This window comes from Arachis ipaensis, chromosome B04 (assembly GCF_000816755.2).
Source record: "Arachis ipaensis cultivar K30076 chromosome B04, Araip1.1, whole genome shotgun sequence".
Taxonomy (NCBI): domain Eukaryota; kingdom Viridiplantae; phylum Streptophyta; class Magnoliopsida; order Fabales; family Fabaceae; genus Arachis; species Arachis ipaensis.
In genome coordinates this window covers 19,988,555-20,007,782 of record NC_029788.2, presented here as the reverse complement: position 1 = coordinate 20,007,782, position 19,228 = coordinate 19,988,555, and the positions used below count along the sequence as shown (strand labels likewise).

General features: G+C 34.9%; 2 protein-coding genes across 2 annotated transcripts; one reads left to right on the top strand and one right to left on the bottom strand.

Moving 5' to 3' along the window:
• LOC107639087 (probable WRKY transcription factor protein 1) lies at positions 8,412-12,960 on the top strand. Its single transcript, XM_021122380.1, has 7 exons — positions 8,412-9,879; positions 9,976-10,100; positions 10,541-11,032; positions 11,178-11,688; positions 11,781-11,919; positions 12,334-12,427; positions 12,547-12,960. Exons 1-7 carry the CDS (start codon positions 8,812-8,814, stop codon positions 12,662-12,664), a joined length of 2,547 nt encoding a protein of 848 aa, XP_020978039.1. The 5' UTR covers positions 8,412-8,811; the 3' UTR covers positions 12,665-12,960.
• Positions 16,374-17,710, bottom strand: LOC107639086 (fasciclin-like arabinogalactan protein 4; the record flags this gene model as incomplete). Its single annotated transcript, XM_016342507.2, is given in 1 exon segment — positions 16,374-17,710. A coding segment is annotated over 1 exon segment (980 nt), but the record flags the coding sequence as incomplete, so codon positions are not given.

Sequence of the window (19,228 nt, the reverse complement as noted above, 5' to 3'; positions counted from 1 at the left end):
TTTGGATCTTGTGGTTCTTTCGATCTTCCTCAACCAAAGCCTTATGTATTCCTAGGAGGCTGAACTGCAACTCTTTTGATGGAGAAAGAGTAACAAAGACGGCTTTGGTATCTTGGGGACCGAAACCCTGAAGGCCTATTTATATTTGAACATGACACTCATTAAATCCTAAAGGCTAAATAAAATAGTATCTAAAGTCCAAAAGATAATATATCTAAAATCCAAAAGATAATTATCTAAAGAACAAAAAATAATATCTGGTTTTATTCTCATTTAATTCCAAATCAAAAGTAATAATGACTTATTCAATTTAGCATTTATAACAATAAATGAGATCACCATTATATAAGTCATTTAATTTGAAATAGCATAATTTGTTATTACAATTAATATATGTATTGCCCACAAACAAATTAGGAAATTAAAATAATTTCCTAACAATCTCCCACTTAGGCGATACATATATTCTTTCTTGAAATAATCACATCTTATAAACTTTATGCCCGCATCTGAATGCTATTTCTCTCATTACTTTAACAATCTAGTCCGTCTCATATATTAGATATAGAACTACCACAACTTTTATCACATTAATCTCGTGACTAAACCACGACAATCACCATCCTAATATACTTAACGACATAGATCAAATTTGGATGAGTAATATAGAAATTACATGCCAAGTGATCTCATGCATGTCTATTTCCAACTGGTCCAACTTTAAAACTTTATTGAGATCAAACGCAAAATAAATTTTGTAAAATGAACATTTCACATAACATGAAATAAACCATCAACTTAATTCTGCAGAAAAATAATTCAATATCTGTCATAGGACATATAGCATAAAATAAACTCCCACTAAACCAATGCATCACAAATATTGACACCCATCCGAGCAGCGTGCTCATGAAAGACTTTAGGGATCAATTCCTTAGTTAATGAGTCTGCTAGCATATATTCTGTTCCTATATGTCCTATGAAAATCTGTTTTTCTTAAACTTTCTCCTTGACAACTAAGAACTTGATGTCTGTATGCTTCGATTTTGTCAAGCTCTTATTGTTATTGGAGTATAGTACTGCTGACTTATTGTCACAAAATATCTTTAATAACCTTTCAATGTCATCTACTATACGAAACTCAGTGACAAAATTTCGCAATCATATGCCATGAAATCGGAATCAGAATACCCAATGATCTCCAAATTTTCCGATCTCCGATAAGTAAGCATGTATCCTTTGTTCTCTTTAGATAACGCATTACGCGTTTAACAGCTATCCAATGATTTATGTCCGGATTGCTCAAATATCTACCCAACACTCCCACTGTAAATGATATATTGGGATGTGTGCAGACTTGAGCATACATTAAATTTCCTAGTGCTGATGCATAAGGTTTATCATGCATTGCTGTCTTCTCAAGATCATTTTTAGGACATTATTTGAGACTGAACTTGTCTCCTTTAGTTTCGGGTGTGTCCATTGGTCTACAACTTTCCATGCCATATCTACTTAAAATCTTTTCGAGATAGTTCTTTTGTGATAATTCAAGAATACATTGAGAACGATCTCTTAGTATCTCGATTCCTAATACAAAAGAGGCATCACCAAGATCTTTCATTTCGAATTTGTTCGATAGAAATTTCTTAGTTTCATGCGACAAGCCTATATCGTTACTGGCAAGTAGAATGTCATCAACATATAAGACCAAAATATGTATTTACTCCCATTGAACTTGCGGTATACACACTCTTCTATGATATTTACCTCAAAACCGTGAGGTAATGACTTAATTAAACTTGTGATACCATTGACGGGAAGCTTGTTTGAGACCATAGATGAATTTTCTCCTTTTTCTATTGGATCTCCTTAATAACACTTCTTGAGGTTGTTGATCTTGCTGTATGGGTTGGGGTTGATGAGGATTCTCATCATTTTTCTGTACTGTAGCAGTATCTTGAGCAACAATAATATTCTCATTGTTCTCTTGTACTGTAACTGGATCTACAGAGGGATTCTCATTGTGCTCTTGTACTATAACTGTATTTTGAACAATGATAGGCACAAAGACCTGATTATTGTCAGTTATATTATCCTCATCAAAAGCAACATTCCTAATATTTTCTTCCCCCCAAACTTAACATCCTCAAGAAATCTCGTATTTTTCGTTTCAAAATTAGACCTTAATGCAGGATTGTAAAACTTGTACCACGTGAACGCTCAGCGTAACCAACAAAGTAGCAACTAATTGTCCTTGAGTCCAATTTTCTTTCATGCGGCTTATAAGGTCGCGCTTCAGCTGGACATCCCCAAATATGCAAATGCTTTATACTAGGCATTTTTCCAGTCCAAATTTCATATGGGGTTTTGTTAACTGCTTTTCTTGGCACCCTATTAAGGATGTATACTGCGGTCTTTAAGGCTTCTCCCCAGAGTGATTCAGGCAAGGAAGAATGAATAATCATACTTCTCACCATGTCTTTAAGAGTTCGGTTCCTTCGCTCTGCAACACCATTCATGCTAGGTTTGCCTGGCATGGTGTATTGCGGAACAATACCACACTCCTCTAGGAAAAGAGCAAAAGGCCCGAGACGTTGTTCACCTGAACCATCATATCTTCCGTAGTATTCACCACCACGATCAGATTTGACAGCTTTAATTTTCTTTCCAAGTTGAAGTTCAACTTCAGCTTTGAAAGACTTGAAAACATCCAAGGCTTGGGACTTTTCATGAATTAAATATAGATACCCGTAACGAGAGTAATAATCTATGAACGTAATAAAATACCGTTGTCCATTCCAAGAGACAGTAGGGAATGGACCACATACATCGGTATGTATCAGTTCTAAGACATCTTTAGCTCTATTGGCACCTAATTTCCTTTCATTTGTCTTTTTTCCCTTTATGCACTCAATGCAGACTTCAAAGTCCGCCAAATTTAGGGGTCCAAGAATTCCATCCGACACGAGCCTCTGAATTCTCTGTTTAGAGATGTGACCTAGCCGTTTGTGCCATAATGATGCCGAATTTTCATTTAGTTTTCGTTTTGTATCTATTTGCAGTATTTCATTATTATAGGAATTTAAGTCAAGCCTATATAGATTATCCACCAAATGACCAAAGCAAATATTATTCGATTTATAGAAAAGACTAACTTTATTGTCTCCGAACGAACAAAAATAACCTGATTTGTCCAAACGAGAAATAGAAACCAAATTTCGTCTACGGTACATAAAATGTCTCTAATAAATCCAAGTAAAATTCACTCGTGGAACATAATCTAAAGGTTCTTATAGCTTCGACTGCAACTATATTGTCGTCTTCCACATAGATGTATCTTTCGGCATCACTTGGCGGTCAGGCAACCCTGCATAGTAACACTTACATGAGTAGTAGCAGCAGAATCTACCCACCAAGTATCAACAGGTTCATAACTTAAACTAGCCTCAGAACAAACGAAAGTAAGAATTATACCTTTCTTTACACGTCAGGTGGCATATTTGGTATAATTCTTCTTCATATGTCCCACTTTCTTACAAAAGAAACAGGTTGAAACTTGATCCTATTTCTTAGCCTTTTTCTGCTGAGAAGGCGCATCCGCAGCAGTATCACGCTTTCTTTTATACTAAGAAGATGAAGCCATGTAAGCACTTTCAATCTTATCTTGCTGTAGCCTCTCTTCTTGCACACAGTGAGATATAAGCTCATTTAAGGACCAAGTGTCCTTCAGAGTGTTATATAACTCATTTTGAATTGCCCAAAGTGTGCAGGAAGGAAAATCAAAATGAAATGCACGAGTAAATCTTCAGACAACTCTAACTTTAGTGCTTTCAATTTTGAAGCAAGATGAGACATTTTTATAATGTACTCCCTTATGTTCCCTTTACCTTTATACCTTATGGAGACAAGTTTGCTCAAAAGACTACTTGCCTCCGCTTTTTCATTCTTAGTAAAGAATTTTTCAACATCCTTTAGGAACTGTTTGGCATCTTTATCCTCAGTAATTGAGCCCTGAAACGCCTCGGAAATTGAGTGTTTCATGATTATAATGCTCATTCGATTAGATTTCTCTCACTTCTCTATTTTAACCTCATTGAGATTTTTCGGAGTGAAAGTGGGTTTTTCCTCTCGAAGAGCTATATCTAGATCCATACAACCGATGACAATCTCCACGGTATCCTTCCAAACTTTAAAGTTTGAACCATTCAGCATAGGAATACTGCTAATTTGTGCAGAAACATTGGTAGCTAAAGTCATAGTTTCTGGATTAGAACAAATAAACATGCAGTAAACATTAGTTAAATAATGGGAAAAAAATCCATATTGAGATATCTAGAACAACATTAATTTTCAATCTTTGGATAGAAAAATTAATTGTAAGTGATACTCTCATTGTAGTAATCAAATATTGTCAAAATTCCTGTCACACATGAAGCCTTTCTTTGGATCGACTTAATGCGTACATGGAGACTTAAACTTCGCAACCTATTTATTACCGCATATATTTTCTATTAATTGGCCAAACAATAACCTTCCTTTGGGCCGATTATTGACCGCATAATTAATAGAAAATAAACAAAAGTGTGCAATGCTTATTATTTGGCCAAACAATAAACTTCTTTTGGGCCAATTATTGTCCGCATAAATAATAAGCATTACTTTATTCTTAATTTGTTTACCCAAACATGTATTACTATCAATATGTGTATGTAATTCGGCCAAATATAGACGTTCCTTTGGGCCGACCAATATTCGCATGAATTTCATATCACCATATTCCTTATGTTTTGAATAAATCAATTTTCACAAAAAAGGCTACTTTGACAGTATAATGTTCAATCAATTTATTCCAAAACTAAATCTTTATAAAATTGATGGGTACAATAATTCAAATTGTTACTAGTGTCCTTATGTAACAATTAAATAATATTTTTATTATTCAAATATTATTAATATGTATACATAATTTGGCCAAATATAAATTTTCTTTTGGATTAATTAATATTCGCATAAGTGACATATACATATTAATCCTTATATTTTAAAGGATAATCAATTAATTTTTATACCAAATTAATGACACAATTAAATTCAAAAAAAATTATAATTCAATAATACTCAATTGATTTAACAAAAGATGAAAACAGTATATAAATCATTAATTTATGAGCATCATTTTATATAAAAAAAATTAATCAAAACACGCTTAGCTTACATTATAAGCACGCAACAAAATATATATATATATATATATATATATGGCCATATCAATATGTATATAAGAGCACTATAACCTAAACCACAACTGTATATATTATATATATGCAACAATATTGACAGGACCGTGGAAGAATAGTGTTCATCCATTATATATATATAATTTTGCGGTGCGATAATATTAACGTGAGCTACGCAATATTAACGTATACCGAATAAAATAATAATAAAATTAAATATTTTTGATGATCAAATTATGGATGGCTCTAATATCACTTATTAGAATAAATTAATTCCAATAACTTAGATCATTCATATTGAATCACAAAAAATATAACATAATGCGAAAACGTACCTTTATTCATAAAAATTAGAAATTGATGAAAAAATTTGGATCTTGTGGTTCTTTCGATCTTCCTCAACCAAAGCCTTCTGTATCCCTAGGCAGCTGAATTGTGATTTTTTTTATGGAGAAAGAGTAATAAAGGCGACTTTGGTATCTTGGAGACCGAAACCTGAAGGCCTATTTATATTTGAGTATGACACCTATTAAATCCTAAAGTCCAAATAAAATAGTATCTAAAGTCCAAACTAAAATCCAAAAGATAATTATTTAAAGAACAAAAGATAATATATAGTTTTATTTTCATTTAATTCCAAATCAAAAGTAATAATAACTTATTCAATTTAGCATTTATAATAATAAATGAGATCACCATTATATACATTATTTAATTTAAAATAGCATAATTTATAATTACAATTAATATATGTATTATCTACAAATAAATTAAAAAATTAAAATAATTTTCTACCATAAATATTTATATTTTTACATTTCATTATTTATCTGGTTATCATTTCAAATGAGATAACCAAGTATATGTATATATTTTTATAAATATTGTGTATTTGGAATGACAATAAAAAATTATTGGAATATTGGTCAACCAAAAAGATGATCTTATAGTTTCCTTACTAATTTAAATTTTTTCATAACCAAATTTGATTAAATTAATCCAAATTTAATAAAATTTACCGATATAACCTTTGCATGAAATAACATTTTTTTATGTTTTTTTTCGCATTATTTTCATCTCCACTTTCTTTTTCTTTGTGTTTTTCTTTTCTATGCGCGTTGTTTTCGCCTCCTCTTCCTTTTTGTATTAATGTTATTGTTGTTACATTTTATTTTTATTTTTTTCTCTTACTCATGTGTTATTACACTTATTTCTTTTTTTTGTTTGATTTTTTTAAAAAAAATAAAAAAATTTTAAATTGTGCAAAATTTATCAAAAAAATAATCCTGAAATTTATTACAATAACACAAAAATGTATTAATTTTGAGTTTTTCGCGATAAAGTAGAAGTACAAGAGTAGTTCTCTTTAAGTGTTAATTTTGTGATAATTGTGCTAATTTAGTGTTATCTAATTTATATTGATAATTTTTTTGGATTTAAAATTACATGCAAGTGTTTTTTGTGATTGATTGAATTATGATTATATGTTTATTTTGAATTGAATTCGTGTGTGATTATCATTAACTATTTTCGGTATTATTCTGAGTTAAAATAGGTGCACTTTATCTTATTTGACTTAAATTTGATGTTCTGGTATCATTTAAGCATATTCATGATTTTTTTTTATTTAAAATTGATTTGGATGTATTTTTATGGTTAATTAAGTCTTGTTTGTGTACTTATTCTGAACTAAGTTTGTATGTCGTCATAATTAAGTAATTTCGATATTATTCTGATTTAAATGAGGTGCACTTGGTTTCATTAACTTGGATTTGATGTAATTAGGTCATACAAAAGAGTTGTAGTGATTTTAGTGTCATTTAAACTATATTCATAGCTTTTTCTTAATTTGACTTCTCTTCTTATTTGTGTTCTTTATTTTACTAGAAAAACTTGTAAATTTAGAATAATTTTTTTAACAATTTTCAGCTTTTTAAAGTGTATTGAAAGCTATCCCAATCTTTGTTACAAACAACTCATTAATATCACACAAAAACTGTAAAAATACAAAAAAATTATAATCTCAACAGTATTGTAAACTAACAACAACATCAAAATTGTTCATATTCGTAATCAAAGAATTTGATCAGCTCATTGCTAAATAGAAATCACATAAAAATGAAAAATACAATAACTAATTCCATTTAACACTGAATGTATAGCATAAGAACCAACATCAACCACAAAATTATATATCAAGGTAACCATAACAAAATACATAACACCGAAATTAATTCTACCTAACACCAAATTATGTCTTAATCAATACTAAAATTATCATTAAATGTAACACAAAAAGATTGATCGAAAAAACAATTCAAAATTCCTAGATTCTATTCAAATTCAAATCCTCAATCATCAATACTAATTTTTACAAAGAAAAATGAAATTATCCAACTTGTATATATACTACACAAACATCAACTACTCACGAACTACATTAATCAAAGGAACGAATCAAACCTTATTGACTTAATTTGATTAAAAACAATGATTCAATTCGTCTTAGTTTTTTTTTTTGGTGACTAATTCGTCTTAGTTTAACTCATCTAAACTTGTATCGTATATTGTTTTCGTAAATAAAACTACTATATGAATCTGATTTTACTGTCTGATTTTAAAAATTTTAGAATTACTACGAAACAACAAAAAATTTAATCGAAAACAAATTCAGATTAAACAATATTTATATATAAAATAAAATAAATTATTATATTATTAAATTAAAAAAATTAAACTAAATGAATTAAATTTATAATTAAACAATAACAAAAAATAATAAATTTTGATAATTATTTAATATTTTTCTTTTAACTATTGAAAATAACGATGAATTTTTATGTTTTAGATTTAAAATTTGAATAAAATATAATTTAAAAATAAAACGAAAAACAAAATTCTGTAGAATAGAGTTGAAATAGCAGCAGCACCGCCATTGATCCTGCAGCTTAATTTGGTGAATGTAATAAAGTAGAATAAAAGTAGATTACGCAAAAACGCTCTCGTTAGACACATCTCCCTTTTTAGGCTTTACTTGGCTCCCATCTGGCCACCTGTGTTTTCATTCAATGACGTCACAAATCTCATAACGGTCCAATCTCATAACGTCTCACTCAAACGACACTCTCTCTCACTGTTACATTCGTTCTTATTTATATAACAAACTCCCCTCCTCCAAAGAAGAAGAAGAATAAAAGTTAAAACTCTCACTTGGTTTCTTTTGTTTTCCTTAACATAATTCAAATCCGTTAGAAAAGTCGTTCTGCTCTAAATATAGAGGAATGAGGGTAACGATAATTTGTTGAAACTTTTTTTTGCCACAAACGTGTCCTCAGTTTTCGCAAAACACAACGGTCTTTTCTCCTCCACTGATTAATCTTCTCTTTTAATTTTCTTTGAGTTGTTTTGTGGTGAGGCTCTCACAATTACCCGATTAAAAATAAAGAAAGAAGGATTTTATCTTTTGAGATACATGGTCGGAATGTGTTCAATCTCTTTGTCTTTCCTCTTCATCACTCGTTAACCTGAATTGGGTTCCTCTACATTCAGCTATGCATTCACCATTCTCTTGAACATGGCATCATCACAAGTTGAAATTGCTTCGTCTTCGCCCTTTGGTTTGGTTCTGAGGGACCGTAACCACCGTGGTGATGGATGCAGAGAAAGCAATGTTGTTAATAAGGCCACACATGCTGCTCTTCAAAGGAACATCAAGAACTTCGTCATGGACCACCTTAACATGTCCATGTCCATGTCCAACTCCGATTCAACAAGAAATCTCAACGAGAACAATTCTGCCCATTGGAACGAAATTCATCATAATCAAGATCGGCGCCACCACCGGCGCCACCGCAACGTATCGAATCTTCATGTCTCAAATGCCATGGAGTTCAAGGATGGATCCTCATTGAACTCTTTGATTAGCCCGAGACAAACCCGGCTTCTTGATCGCTGGGCCGCGAAACAAGCCCGGGAGATTGTTTCAAATTTAGAGAGTGAGGCTGGGTTGTTGTCAATTGATAATAACAAGAAAGAACTTGGAAGCACAGGTAGTTGCAACTCTGATGGTGATGATAATAAGTGTGTAGATATCTCGAACCTTGCTGCTTCTTCACTTGTTCAGATATGGGAGAAGAGGCTCAGTGGATCCAAGCCTGAAACGACGGCGTCTAATGGCGCCAAAACTAGTCCCACTGCTGTTACTTCCACCAATAATTGTGATTCTGAGGCAGGGGAATCTTCTTCCTGCGCCGTGGCGAACGAGGACTGGGAAACACACAGTGATCAGTCCTTTTCGCCACAATCGCGGTGGTCGTCTTGCGAGACTGCAACAACAGAGGCAGAAAGGCCGGTTTCTGTTGCAGACATAATAAAGAGGCTAACTACACCAAGTGTCCATGGCGATGACAATGAATCTGAGGGGTTTATTAGCAGCGTGGCAAGCTCTCCTTGCAGAGATTTAGCACCGGAGAATTCTGAGAGGAGGGCTTTTCCCCTCATGATTGGTGCCCCGGGAAGGATTCGAGGCCGCCGGATTTTCACCGATATGCTTATGCAGCTGGAGAGGGACCGCCGAGGGGAGCTTAACCACCTGGCAGAACGCCGAGCCGTGTCGAGGTTCCCTCAAAAAGGTCGAATTCAGGTATAATAATAGGAGTCATCCTTGTTTCACTTCCCAAATTTTATAAGCTTCATGTTCATTGCAGCTAATTCTTTAATGTCACATCACATGATGCAGTCATTGCTTCGATTAAGATTGTTGCAGCGGAATGCAGCTGCTGAGAATGATAAATCTCAACAGAAATCAACATTATCTAGACAGAACAAACAGACACAAGAATCTGCTGTTGTTATGGAACGAAGGTTTGACTATTTCTCATGAAATGGTAGCTTATTATTTATTTTGTGATTTGCCTTGCATATTAGTTTCGAAAGGAGAAAGGAAAATTATGACATTTTAATATGGTGCCAAATGCATTTATGTAGGCCAAGTTAAAACTAAGGATACGTTGGTAGGCAACAATTGCGTCATTTGTATCTGGATTTCATAACTATAAAAAGTTTACTTTTAGCCACACAGAATAAGTACCCAAATTGATCCCTAAGGCAACAAATTTTCAAAATTTTAAAGGGGGACTAATTTGTCTTGGAATATATTTTTTGGGATATAATTATCTTGCAATAAAATTTGTCCAACACGTGTTAAAACTTTGATTAAAAGTGGTAGAGGGACCAATCTCTATGAGGAGAGTAATTCTCCACTGCATTGGATACTAAATTACATATGCTTATGTAAAATACAGGGGGAAATTTAGCACCGCAGTTGAACACAGAAATGCGGAACAGGCAGAAGTAGCTCATCCAACAACGTCACGGGTACAGACAGTTACAAATCCTGTAGTGTCGGATAAGTCTGCTGCGGCTACTCAACCTGGCAAAGACACTTGCAACCAGACTGTTGTTCATGAGACTGCTAATAGCTCTGGAGAATCCACACAAGTATCAATCCCTGAGACTAATGCAGATCACAATAAAGAGAAAGAACATGCAAGTTCACATGTGACACTGCTAGAAACATGTGCAGAGGTTCAAAATAATGATTCGCATGATACTGCCAAGGCACCAACATCGATGATGGCTGATGATTCGGGCCATAATGAGATTGCAAACGGGGCAGAGTCAAGCGAACAACAGCATGCTGTAGAAGGGAAAGATGCAACAGATCAACACAATGATGAAAGCAATTATGATGATATGTTAGAAGAGGTAGAGGTCATGGATCACGTATTCTCCTTGAAAGGTATAAGATTATTTTGTTTCTAAGACAGGACAAATGCTATAAATGACTGATGAACAACCAAATAAGAATGAAAACAAATATGAAGATGATAATTTCATTGAGAACTAGACACTGACTGAATGAATAATTTATGTTTACAGAAAAACAGTCTCGACTTTCCTTTCCAGCAGCTTCCGGGCAGTGATAGATAGATTGATGAACTCCCATAAGGGAACACAGACACAACTAATCAATTGTCAAGATGACGAGGACGAAAACCAAATTCTGATGGCGTATCTACAAGAACGCATGCGTTCTGCAAAATCTCCTCAAGAAGACAAACAAGAGGGAGGAGGGGAGGAGGAAAAGCGAGACGAGATGCAAAATGCTGGACAAGAAGAGGAGGAGCAGAGGCAGGAGCAGGAGCAGGAGCAGGAGCAGGAGCGGGAGCGGTGTCATGAAGATGTTGAGTATTTTCAACAATCCTCATCACCATGCCCTTCAAGAACATGGAGTTATAAAGACAATGAAACCTGTGATGATTCTGATGGAGTAGTATTTGCATGTGCATCTGCATCTACATATTCTCCTTCACATTCACAACCCTCTCAGTTTCGATCTGCATATCAGGATAATAGGCGAAGTTCTTCACCGCCTAATCATCATTCAATGGTGAGTCTTTGTTCAAGTACATTCTTACCTTGAAATATTAAATCATACAAGGTTGTTAAATGCTTACTATTAATGCTATTGTGGTAACATAGGAAATGGAACTCATCTATGATTTGAGAAGACAAATGGAGCAACTTCATCATGAGATGTCTGAGCTAAGGAAATCGATTAAGAGCTGCGTGGATATGCAGATTCAGATGCAATTACAACAACAATCCATGGTTCAAACAGGTCTCTGCTCATTTCTATTCGTTTAAACTAACCAATGTCATCACTACATGACTTATGTTTATCAGAATTCAATCATTTAAGCAAGTTCGGAAAACATGATTTTGCTTTCTACCTAAAAGGGGAAATCAAATAAATTTCTGTTTCAAATTTCTGTGTTTAGTAAACTTCTCACTTAAGGAAAAAACGCCTCTACAAAATTAGGCTTTATTTTACTGTAGAAACTGATATATAGTTATTTTCATATGAAATTAATAATTGAGAATTGTAATATATTAAATTATTTAATAATTTTCAATTATCAACTTCTCATAAAATCAACTGAAGGTGAGTTTTCAATTTATTTTACATATACTGTTTTTTTCCAATTTCTTCCTCTAGTAACATTTGTGATGCAATGTACTATATGAGAAACAGTTAACAAAGAAGAAAACATGACGCAGAAGAAGGTACCAAAAAAAGGCAATTGCTGTTTATGCCATGATAATAAAGCTGACTCAATTTTATACAGGTAAAATGTTTTTATTCGTTTGCTTCTAAACGAAAGAATCTTGTTTGAAATGATTTTATATTATCCACTTTGAGAATAGAATGTAACACTTATATTGTTACACCAAAATTATGTTGCAGGTGTGGGCACATGTGTGCGTGTCTAAAGTGTGCCAATGAGCTGCAATGGAATGGTGGAAAGTGTCCAATTTGTCGAGCCAAAATATTAGATGTTGTTCGAGTATACATTGATGCTTAGTCGCAAGCAAATACACATACTCTAGAAGAGGATAACAATAATACCCTTAGTCCTTGAAGCTTGGTGAATTAGCCAAGCCTATGAGTAATATAACACATAACCGTCATACATCGCTTTCTCCTTTTTCCATATACTTTATGTAGTTAAGTATATGTTTTTTGGAGGAGAAGAATGTGCGTGACAACCTCGTTGTACATTTGGTAGTCTTTTCTTAATCTAACATCATTTCTACCCGCTATGGGTTTGACTTGTCGGTGCAAAATAAGAAAAAAAAATGCTAGTATTTTGATCATTTATATCTGGATTATATTTTAAGACTTGTCCTTTCGCTAATTATGATGTGCCATTTTTTAACCCTTTTTTCAAGGATCATGCACAATGAGTCAATGAAATGCATTTATGTATTGCTTTCCTGAGAATTGAGAAGTGATTTTTAGAAAATATAGCAACGTATGATTATAAATTTGAATGCATGTTCATTTGTATGACCTCAATGTTTTTGTTCACTATTACTTTCATTCAAAATAGCAAATACTATTAGAAATACAAGGCCTTAAAACTAGACAATGAACACATTAATGTTTGACAAATTTTTTTTTTTTACCAATCAAAGGAAGCCATATAGTACATTACTTCGGCCTAAAGGGCCGAAGAGAGAGATGCTTATCAAGTATACGAGGTTCAAGTTGTCCGTAGTTCCATTGGCCAATTCCATATCTCCAATGGATTATATCAAAAGTCCAAGGTCCCATAGCCCTTGTAACATGCTTCGATTTAGTTTTGCAGCTTTTAAAAATATTATACAGAGAGGACCAGGAATGAAGTCATTTTCAGCCACTCATGATTGAATCATCTTACAAGGCATATATATCATCCTGAATAACTGTTTTGCTTATGCACCCTGTGCTTCAGTACACTCAACAGTGGTATATAGAGGAACAATGGACCACAATGGCACATGAGGATAGCCTAAAAAACAATATCCTATTGGCAAAGGTGCTGGTTGACCTTGAAGCAGCATATAACATTATTGAGTGATTGGCATTTCTATTATTTTCATATCAAAGGTGAAATACAAGAATTCAAGTGTTCAAGTGAGCGCCACAACAAAATATAAGAGTAACAAAATAAATGTGGATACAAAATACATAATATAAATGTTAAAAGTAACATTTTCCTGTTTCTAACAGACAAGTTGGCTGAATTTTTATGTTTCAGAAGTAGGCCCAAACAGTTATGTAACAGTTAAGGCAACTAGCCCCACCCTCTTTACTTGAAGACTCCTCATATTAAGGCTCTTTCAAGTACACCTACCCCGGAACTACATGGAAGGAAACTTTGCAGCACATACACTTGCTGTGGAGGCTACAATGGTCACTCAAGAGTGGAGACATAGTACATGACAGATGAGGACCCTATACATAATAACAAAGGAGAAACTAGAGAGAATTGTATGGGTGGGAACCCTTTATGGATAATGTTGGTGATGTTTCTTTATTTTTAATTGAACGGTTGCTCACTTGCTCCTTCTGTGAGAAAAGGTCAAAGGCAATGCAAATGCATATTTTATTCCATAGAGACGATTACCATGTCAAATTAGTAGCACTTAATTTTACAGGTTTAAAAGGAAATAGACAATTATTAGATGGCCACTAGTCTAACATCTCATATTTAGGCATGCTCTCAAAATGTTGGTAGGACCGATAAACTGGTTTATACATCATAAAATTGGTGGAACCCACTTTTATTTCAAGTATGCCTAAATGTGAGTTGTCAAACTTGTGCTCATACAAGAATCTCTCAATGGAAACACATCCTAACTCGTAAGCACTAAAGGGCCTCCAATGATTATAAAGGTAATGGAACATGAAGTAAACTCCAGAACAATAGCAAGCTTAATCCAAGTAGCTTAGATCTATACCAAACGACCACCTAGCTTTGATAGACTATCTACCCTATTACAGCATTCAGAATCAAGAGGATGATAACAAACTACCAACATCTTTGGTACTCACATTTCAACTTTTGTTGTTTTGTGGCAGACCAAAAACTAAAAACAGAAACATATACAAGAATTACTTACATTGGAGGGAGAAGGGATACAAATAAGGTTTTTGCACCAATGACATATTGACATCTAATGAAAAGAATGATAACAAACAACCATGAAGAGTTTTGGGGTTCACCATTCAACTTCTGTCGTTTTGCAGTAGACCAATAACTATAAACAGAAACGTAAAGAAGCAGTACTTACATTTGAAGGGACGAAGGATAGAACTAAGGTTACATTGTTTTGCACCAATAACTTGCAATCTTCCAATCATAGAAATGCATAATTGAAGAGATTTTAAGCTTTTGTTGTTTCCTTTCAAATTGCCCTTTTATATCTATTCTAAATTATGTGTGAGAACTCAGAAACCAGCCCACTCATTGAATTTTCCGTAGTATTCATGGAACAATAGGGCAATACTCCAAAGAAAAATAGTTCAGTCCAGAAGCCTATCGCATAATGGGTACGCATAGGACACTTAGCTACAGCATCACCAGACTAGACGTAACTGAAGTCAAGTTTTATGACAACGGTGAAAGAGCGAGAAATGCAAAGGTTGGTAGAAGCCTAAACACCACCTTCCCATTTACTAATTAATTTCCCTCAAAAGACTCAATCAAGAATTCAAGATGCACCTTGGCACCTTTGAAAGCCAGACCTCACGTAACCAGCATCATATCATCTCCGATTGTTTTTCAATATCTAGGGATACATGCAATCCCATGCTTAAAAGGAATCCTTAAAGTAGTCTATGCATTAAATCTGTTCTAGCCATTTTCTATCTTCAATTGCAACAAGCTTGAATTAGTACTCTCTTAATTATATATTTCTACTATCTAATATCACACCACTATTCTAGTCCTCAGTTCTACAAACTTTGTAAAATACCAAATAATGAAAACAGTATGCTAATTCAATAAGAGTATTCAATCATGCACCAAGAAAGAAGGGTAACACATTCCATGCAACCAAGTCTAGAAGCATAATTCAAAAATGTGTTAGTTCCCCATGTTGTGGAAAGTTATTTCCAGCAATTTCTTAACTGGTCTAATTTGTATGCTGATCAATCTCTTTGAAATCCGGATCACAACATATTAGTATAATAAAACAGATAAAGCTACAACAAGAATTCCCAATACAGTTCTCCGCAGCAAAAGCTGCAAAAAATTTCAGTATCTTCAGTATATTATTGTCAATCATAAACAACTCCAAAATTGTTGACACCAAATACAGTGCCTTTCTTAACAGAGTGCATACATAACAATTGCAGGTAGGCTTGGTTTCAGGAAAGTTATCTACTCTTACAAATAAATACAGGGATTAACCTGCACAATATGACATCATTTTCGGATTTTCAGATTTACACCCTATATTGCAGGTTAACACAGAGAGAGAATCCATTATGAAATTTACAATTGTGAATTTGTAGCATAATAAACAAGAAAGTACCTGATGGTCATCGAGGTAAGATGTCGAGCAAACTGCGCAAACTCCAGCGTGGATGAGAACTGAGGTATCCTGCAGAAGCCAACTGAAATATGCCGCTCGATAAGGCGGAGACAATTCGTGTGTGCAACACCTGGAAGGTATATATATGCAAAAGGATTGTTTTGATAACAATGAGAAAACTGAAACTCAAATCAATTGCAGCACTCATAGAAAACGGAAACTTATTTAACTCCCAATTTATACACAATGAACTTGCATTACATTTTCATATTATAATGCAAGTGTACTACTGCTACACAGAGAAACAAATAGTGAACATTGATCTCCAACTAATTGTTAGATCAATGGCTCAATTAATTCACATTGAAGATTTTATAATTTTTTGGGGGAAAAGAAAGAGATAAGGAGAAACCACCTAAAAGAAAAAAGGGAGGCTGCATTTGCAACCTGATAATGCAATTAACCGGGTACAGCGGGTGGAGAGAATTTAAAAAACAAAACCCCACAAAAAATTAATACTAATGATAATAATTTGGAGCAAAAACCAAAGAAATTAACCTCATACCACTAAATACAAAACCCTATACAGCAAACAAATACAGCAACAACAATGGAAGACTTGAATTTGGAACCACGAACACCGGAGGCAGCAGCGTTGGACTGCATGTCCTCGCGGAACCCGGGCGGCGACGAGAGGTGCGAAGGCTGGCCATCCATTGCCCCCGGCGACCCCTCTGGTGACAGAGCATCGTCTTCCGGAGGCGGTGCAGTCGATCCAAGCTTCGGCGTCGTGATCGGATTCTTCCCGAAGATCTCCCTCGGCAGCAGAACCTTCGAGACGCCGAAGATTGCCACGGGGTTCTGATCAAACACCGTCTGCGTCACGGAAGCTTGCACGATCCCAGTGTTGATCGCAACGGAGCCGTTCACGCGGGAAATATTGAGCGTGAAGCTCCCAGCACCCATGGCCTCCGTCGCGAGCGTCGGCTGAAGAGGGTTCACCACCGATTCCAACGATCCCAAGGGGTAATACGAATGCAGCACATGAAATTTGAGCACGACGGCTTTCTTATCCGCCGGAAGGGATTGCAAGCTAACGGCTGGAGGCAGATCGGCGTATGCATCGTCGACGGGGACGAACATAGTAATTCCAGCGCCGCCCTCGTCGGCCTCGAATTCTTCGACGACGCCGGAGGCTGCGAGCATGGAGGCGGCGACGTTGAAGTTCTTGCCGTCGATTAAGGCCTTGGTGATGTTGAGCCCTAGATTGGGGTGAGTCTCCGAGGCCATGAGATCGAGGCCGAAAGGGAGGATGAGGTTATCAACGGAGAAAACAGTGACGTTATAAGGTAAGGTTTTGACTAAGGACAAAACGGTGGCGTTTGAGGAAGGGGAGTAAGGGGAAGTGATCGTAACGATGCCGTTTCGAGGGTCGCGGGTGAGGTTAAGGGAGCCAGAGTTGGAGGGGGCCCGGCCAGTGGTTTGGAAGAGAGTGGTGAAGAGCTTGCCGGAGGGAGGGAGGGAGTGGAGGTCGGAGAGGGAGAGGAGGCGGTGAATTGGGAGAAGTCTGGGAAGGGGGAGAGGACGGCGGTAATGTTGATGGAGCGTGAGGGGAGGGGCGCCACCGCCACTAGCGCCACCGCCAGGTAGGAGATAATGAAGGTTGTCTTAAGGGTAAAATGGGGAATAGCCAAATCAGAAACAGAATAAGAAGACGAAGAAGAAGGAGGCATTATTATTGTGTAGTGCAGCTTCAGTGGTGGGTTTGGTTCTTAGTTCTTAGTTGTTAGTTGTTAGTGGAGAGTTGAGTGAGTGAGATGGGGAAAGTACAAAGGAGGAGGGTGGTGGAGTTGGGATTGTGAGCTGTGAATGATGAGAAGAGCACGGTTGTCATGCAATGATGATGCTGATGTGGTGGTTTTCCATTTTCTATTTATTCTTTTCTTTTATAAAATAAAATAACAATAAATAAATCAATTTTTAGTTTGCTTCTTACATTCCGTGACATCCGTGTCCTAAGTACACACTCTCACTTCACTGCGCACTTCTCACACTCAAAGCTTAAGCTACTAGCGTCTAGCTCTAGCTCTAGCTACCCCCCTTCGGCCCTTCCTTCACTTGATCAACATTCTTTGACTAAAATATCCACATTCCTAATTTTCATTTTAGTTGGAGTGGCATACATTTTTCGAATTTTTTATTTTAATATGGAAGAGTGGAGGGAGTTTTACCGTTAATGTTACAAAAAATAAGGTTTTACAGTATTATGGGAGCGCTGCTCTATGCAAGCACAATACGTAGAACACGTATTGTACTGACAATACGCAGAGTGTGTATTTACAATACGTAGACTGTGTATTATAATTTAATATTAAAATAATACAATACGCAATCTGTGTATTGTCTTTATACATTAAAAAAAATTAATCTGACAATTTGCACTCTGCGAATTCTATAGTCCTAGAATTTTATAAAACACCATAACTTCCAATATTAAAGGATTACACTCATTTTTATCCAATATCCAAAAAAATTAACCACATTTTTCTTCTCTAATTAATAATTGTGAAACCAAAGTGAATTTAGACTTAGACATGTGTCTAAATTTTTTGGGTGAAAGTTTTAATTTGTTTGTGGGCACAAATTATTTTTAATATGGAAGTGAAGATAGTGTTTTATTTGAATATTGATATTTGAAGTGTATTATATTATTGTGGAAATATTTAACATGCTCTTCACGTATTTTAACACGTTGTCTGCGTATTAGTTGAAATGTTGTCACGTATTGCAACACGCTCCTCACGTGTTGACTTTTTACCTATAAAATTTACCCATCTGTAATTACACTCAATAATCCCATTTCTAACAAAAACACTAATATTTTTTCCATATAAAAAAAAATTAGTTGTTTGCGAAATAGTAGTTTCTTCGAAATTTTTGTTTGTACAATAATAAGGGTACATAAAAAGGATTTTAATGCCTAACTCAGTAAAAATTTAAATAAACTTTTATTGAAATCAAAATTTAAAAAATACTTATATGTTAGATTATTTATAGAATAATAA

Bases quoted from the DNA above. Each gene is read 5' to 3' on its own strand.
- LOC107639087 (XM_021122380.1), top strand. From the start codon at position 8,812: ATGGCATCATCACAAGTTGAAATTGCTTCGTCTTCGCCCTTTGGTTTG. The intron at 11,689-11,780 runs GTGAGTCTTTGT...GTGGTAACATAG, and splicing joins CGCCTAATCATCATTCAATG to GAAATGGAACTCATCTATGA. The intron at 11,920-12,333 runs GTCTCTGCTCAT...TATGAGAAACAG, and splicing joins ACAATCCATGGTTCAAACAG to TTAACAAAGAAGAAAACATG.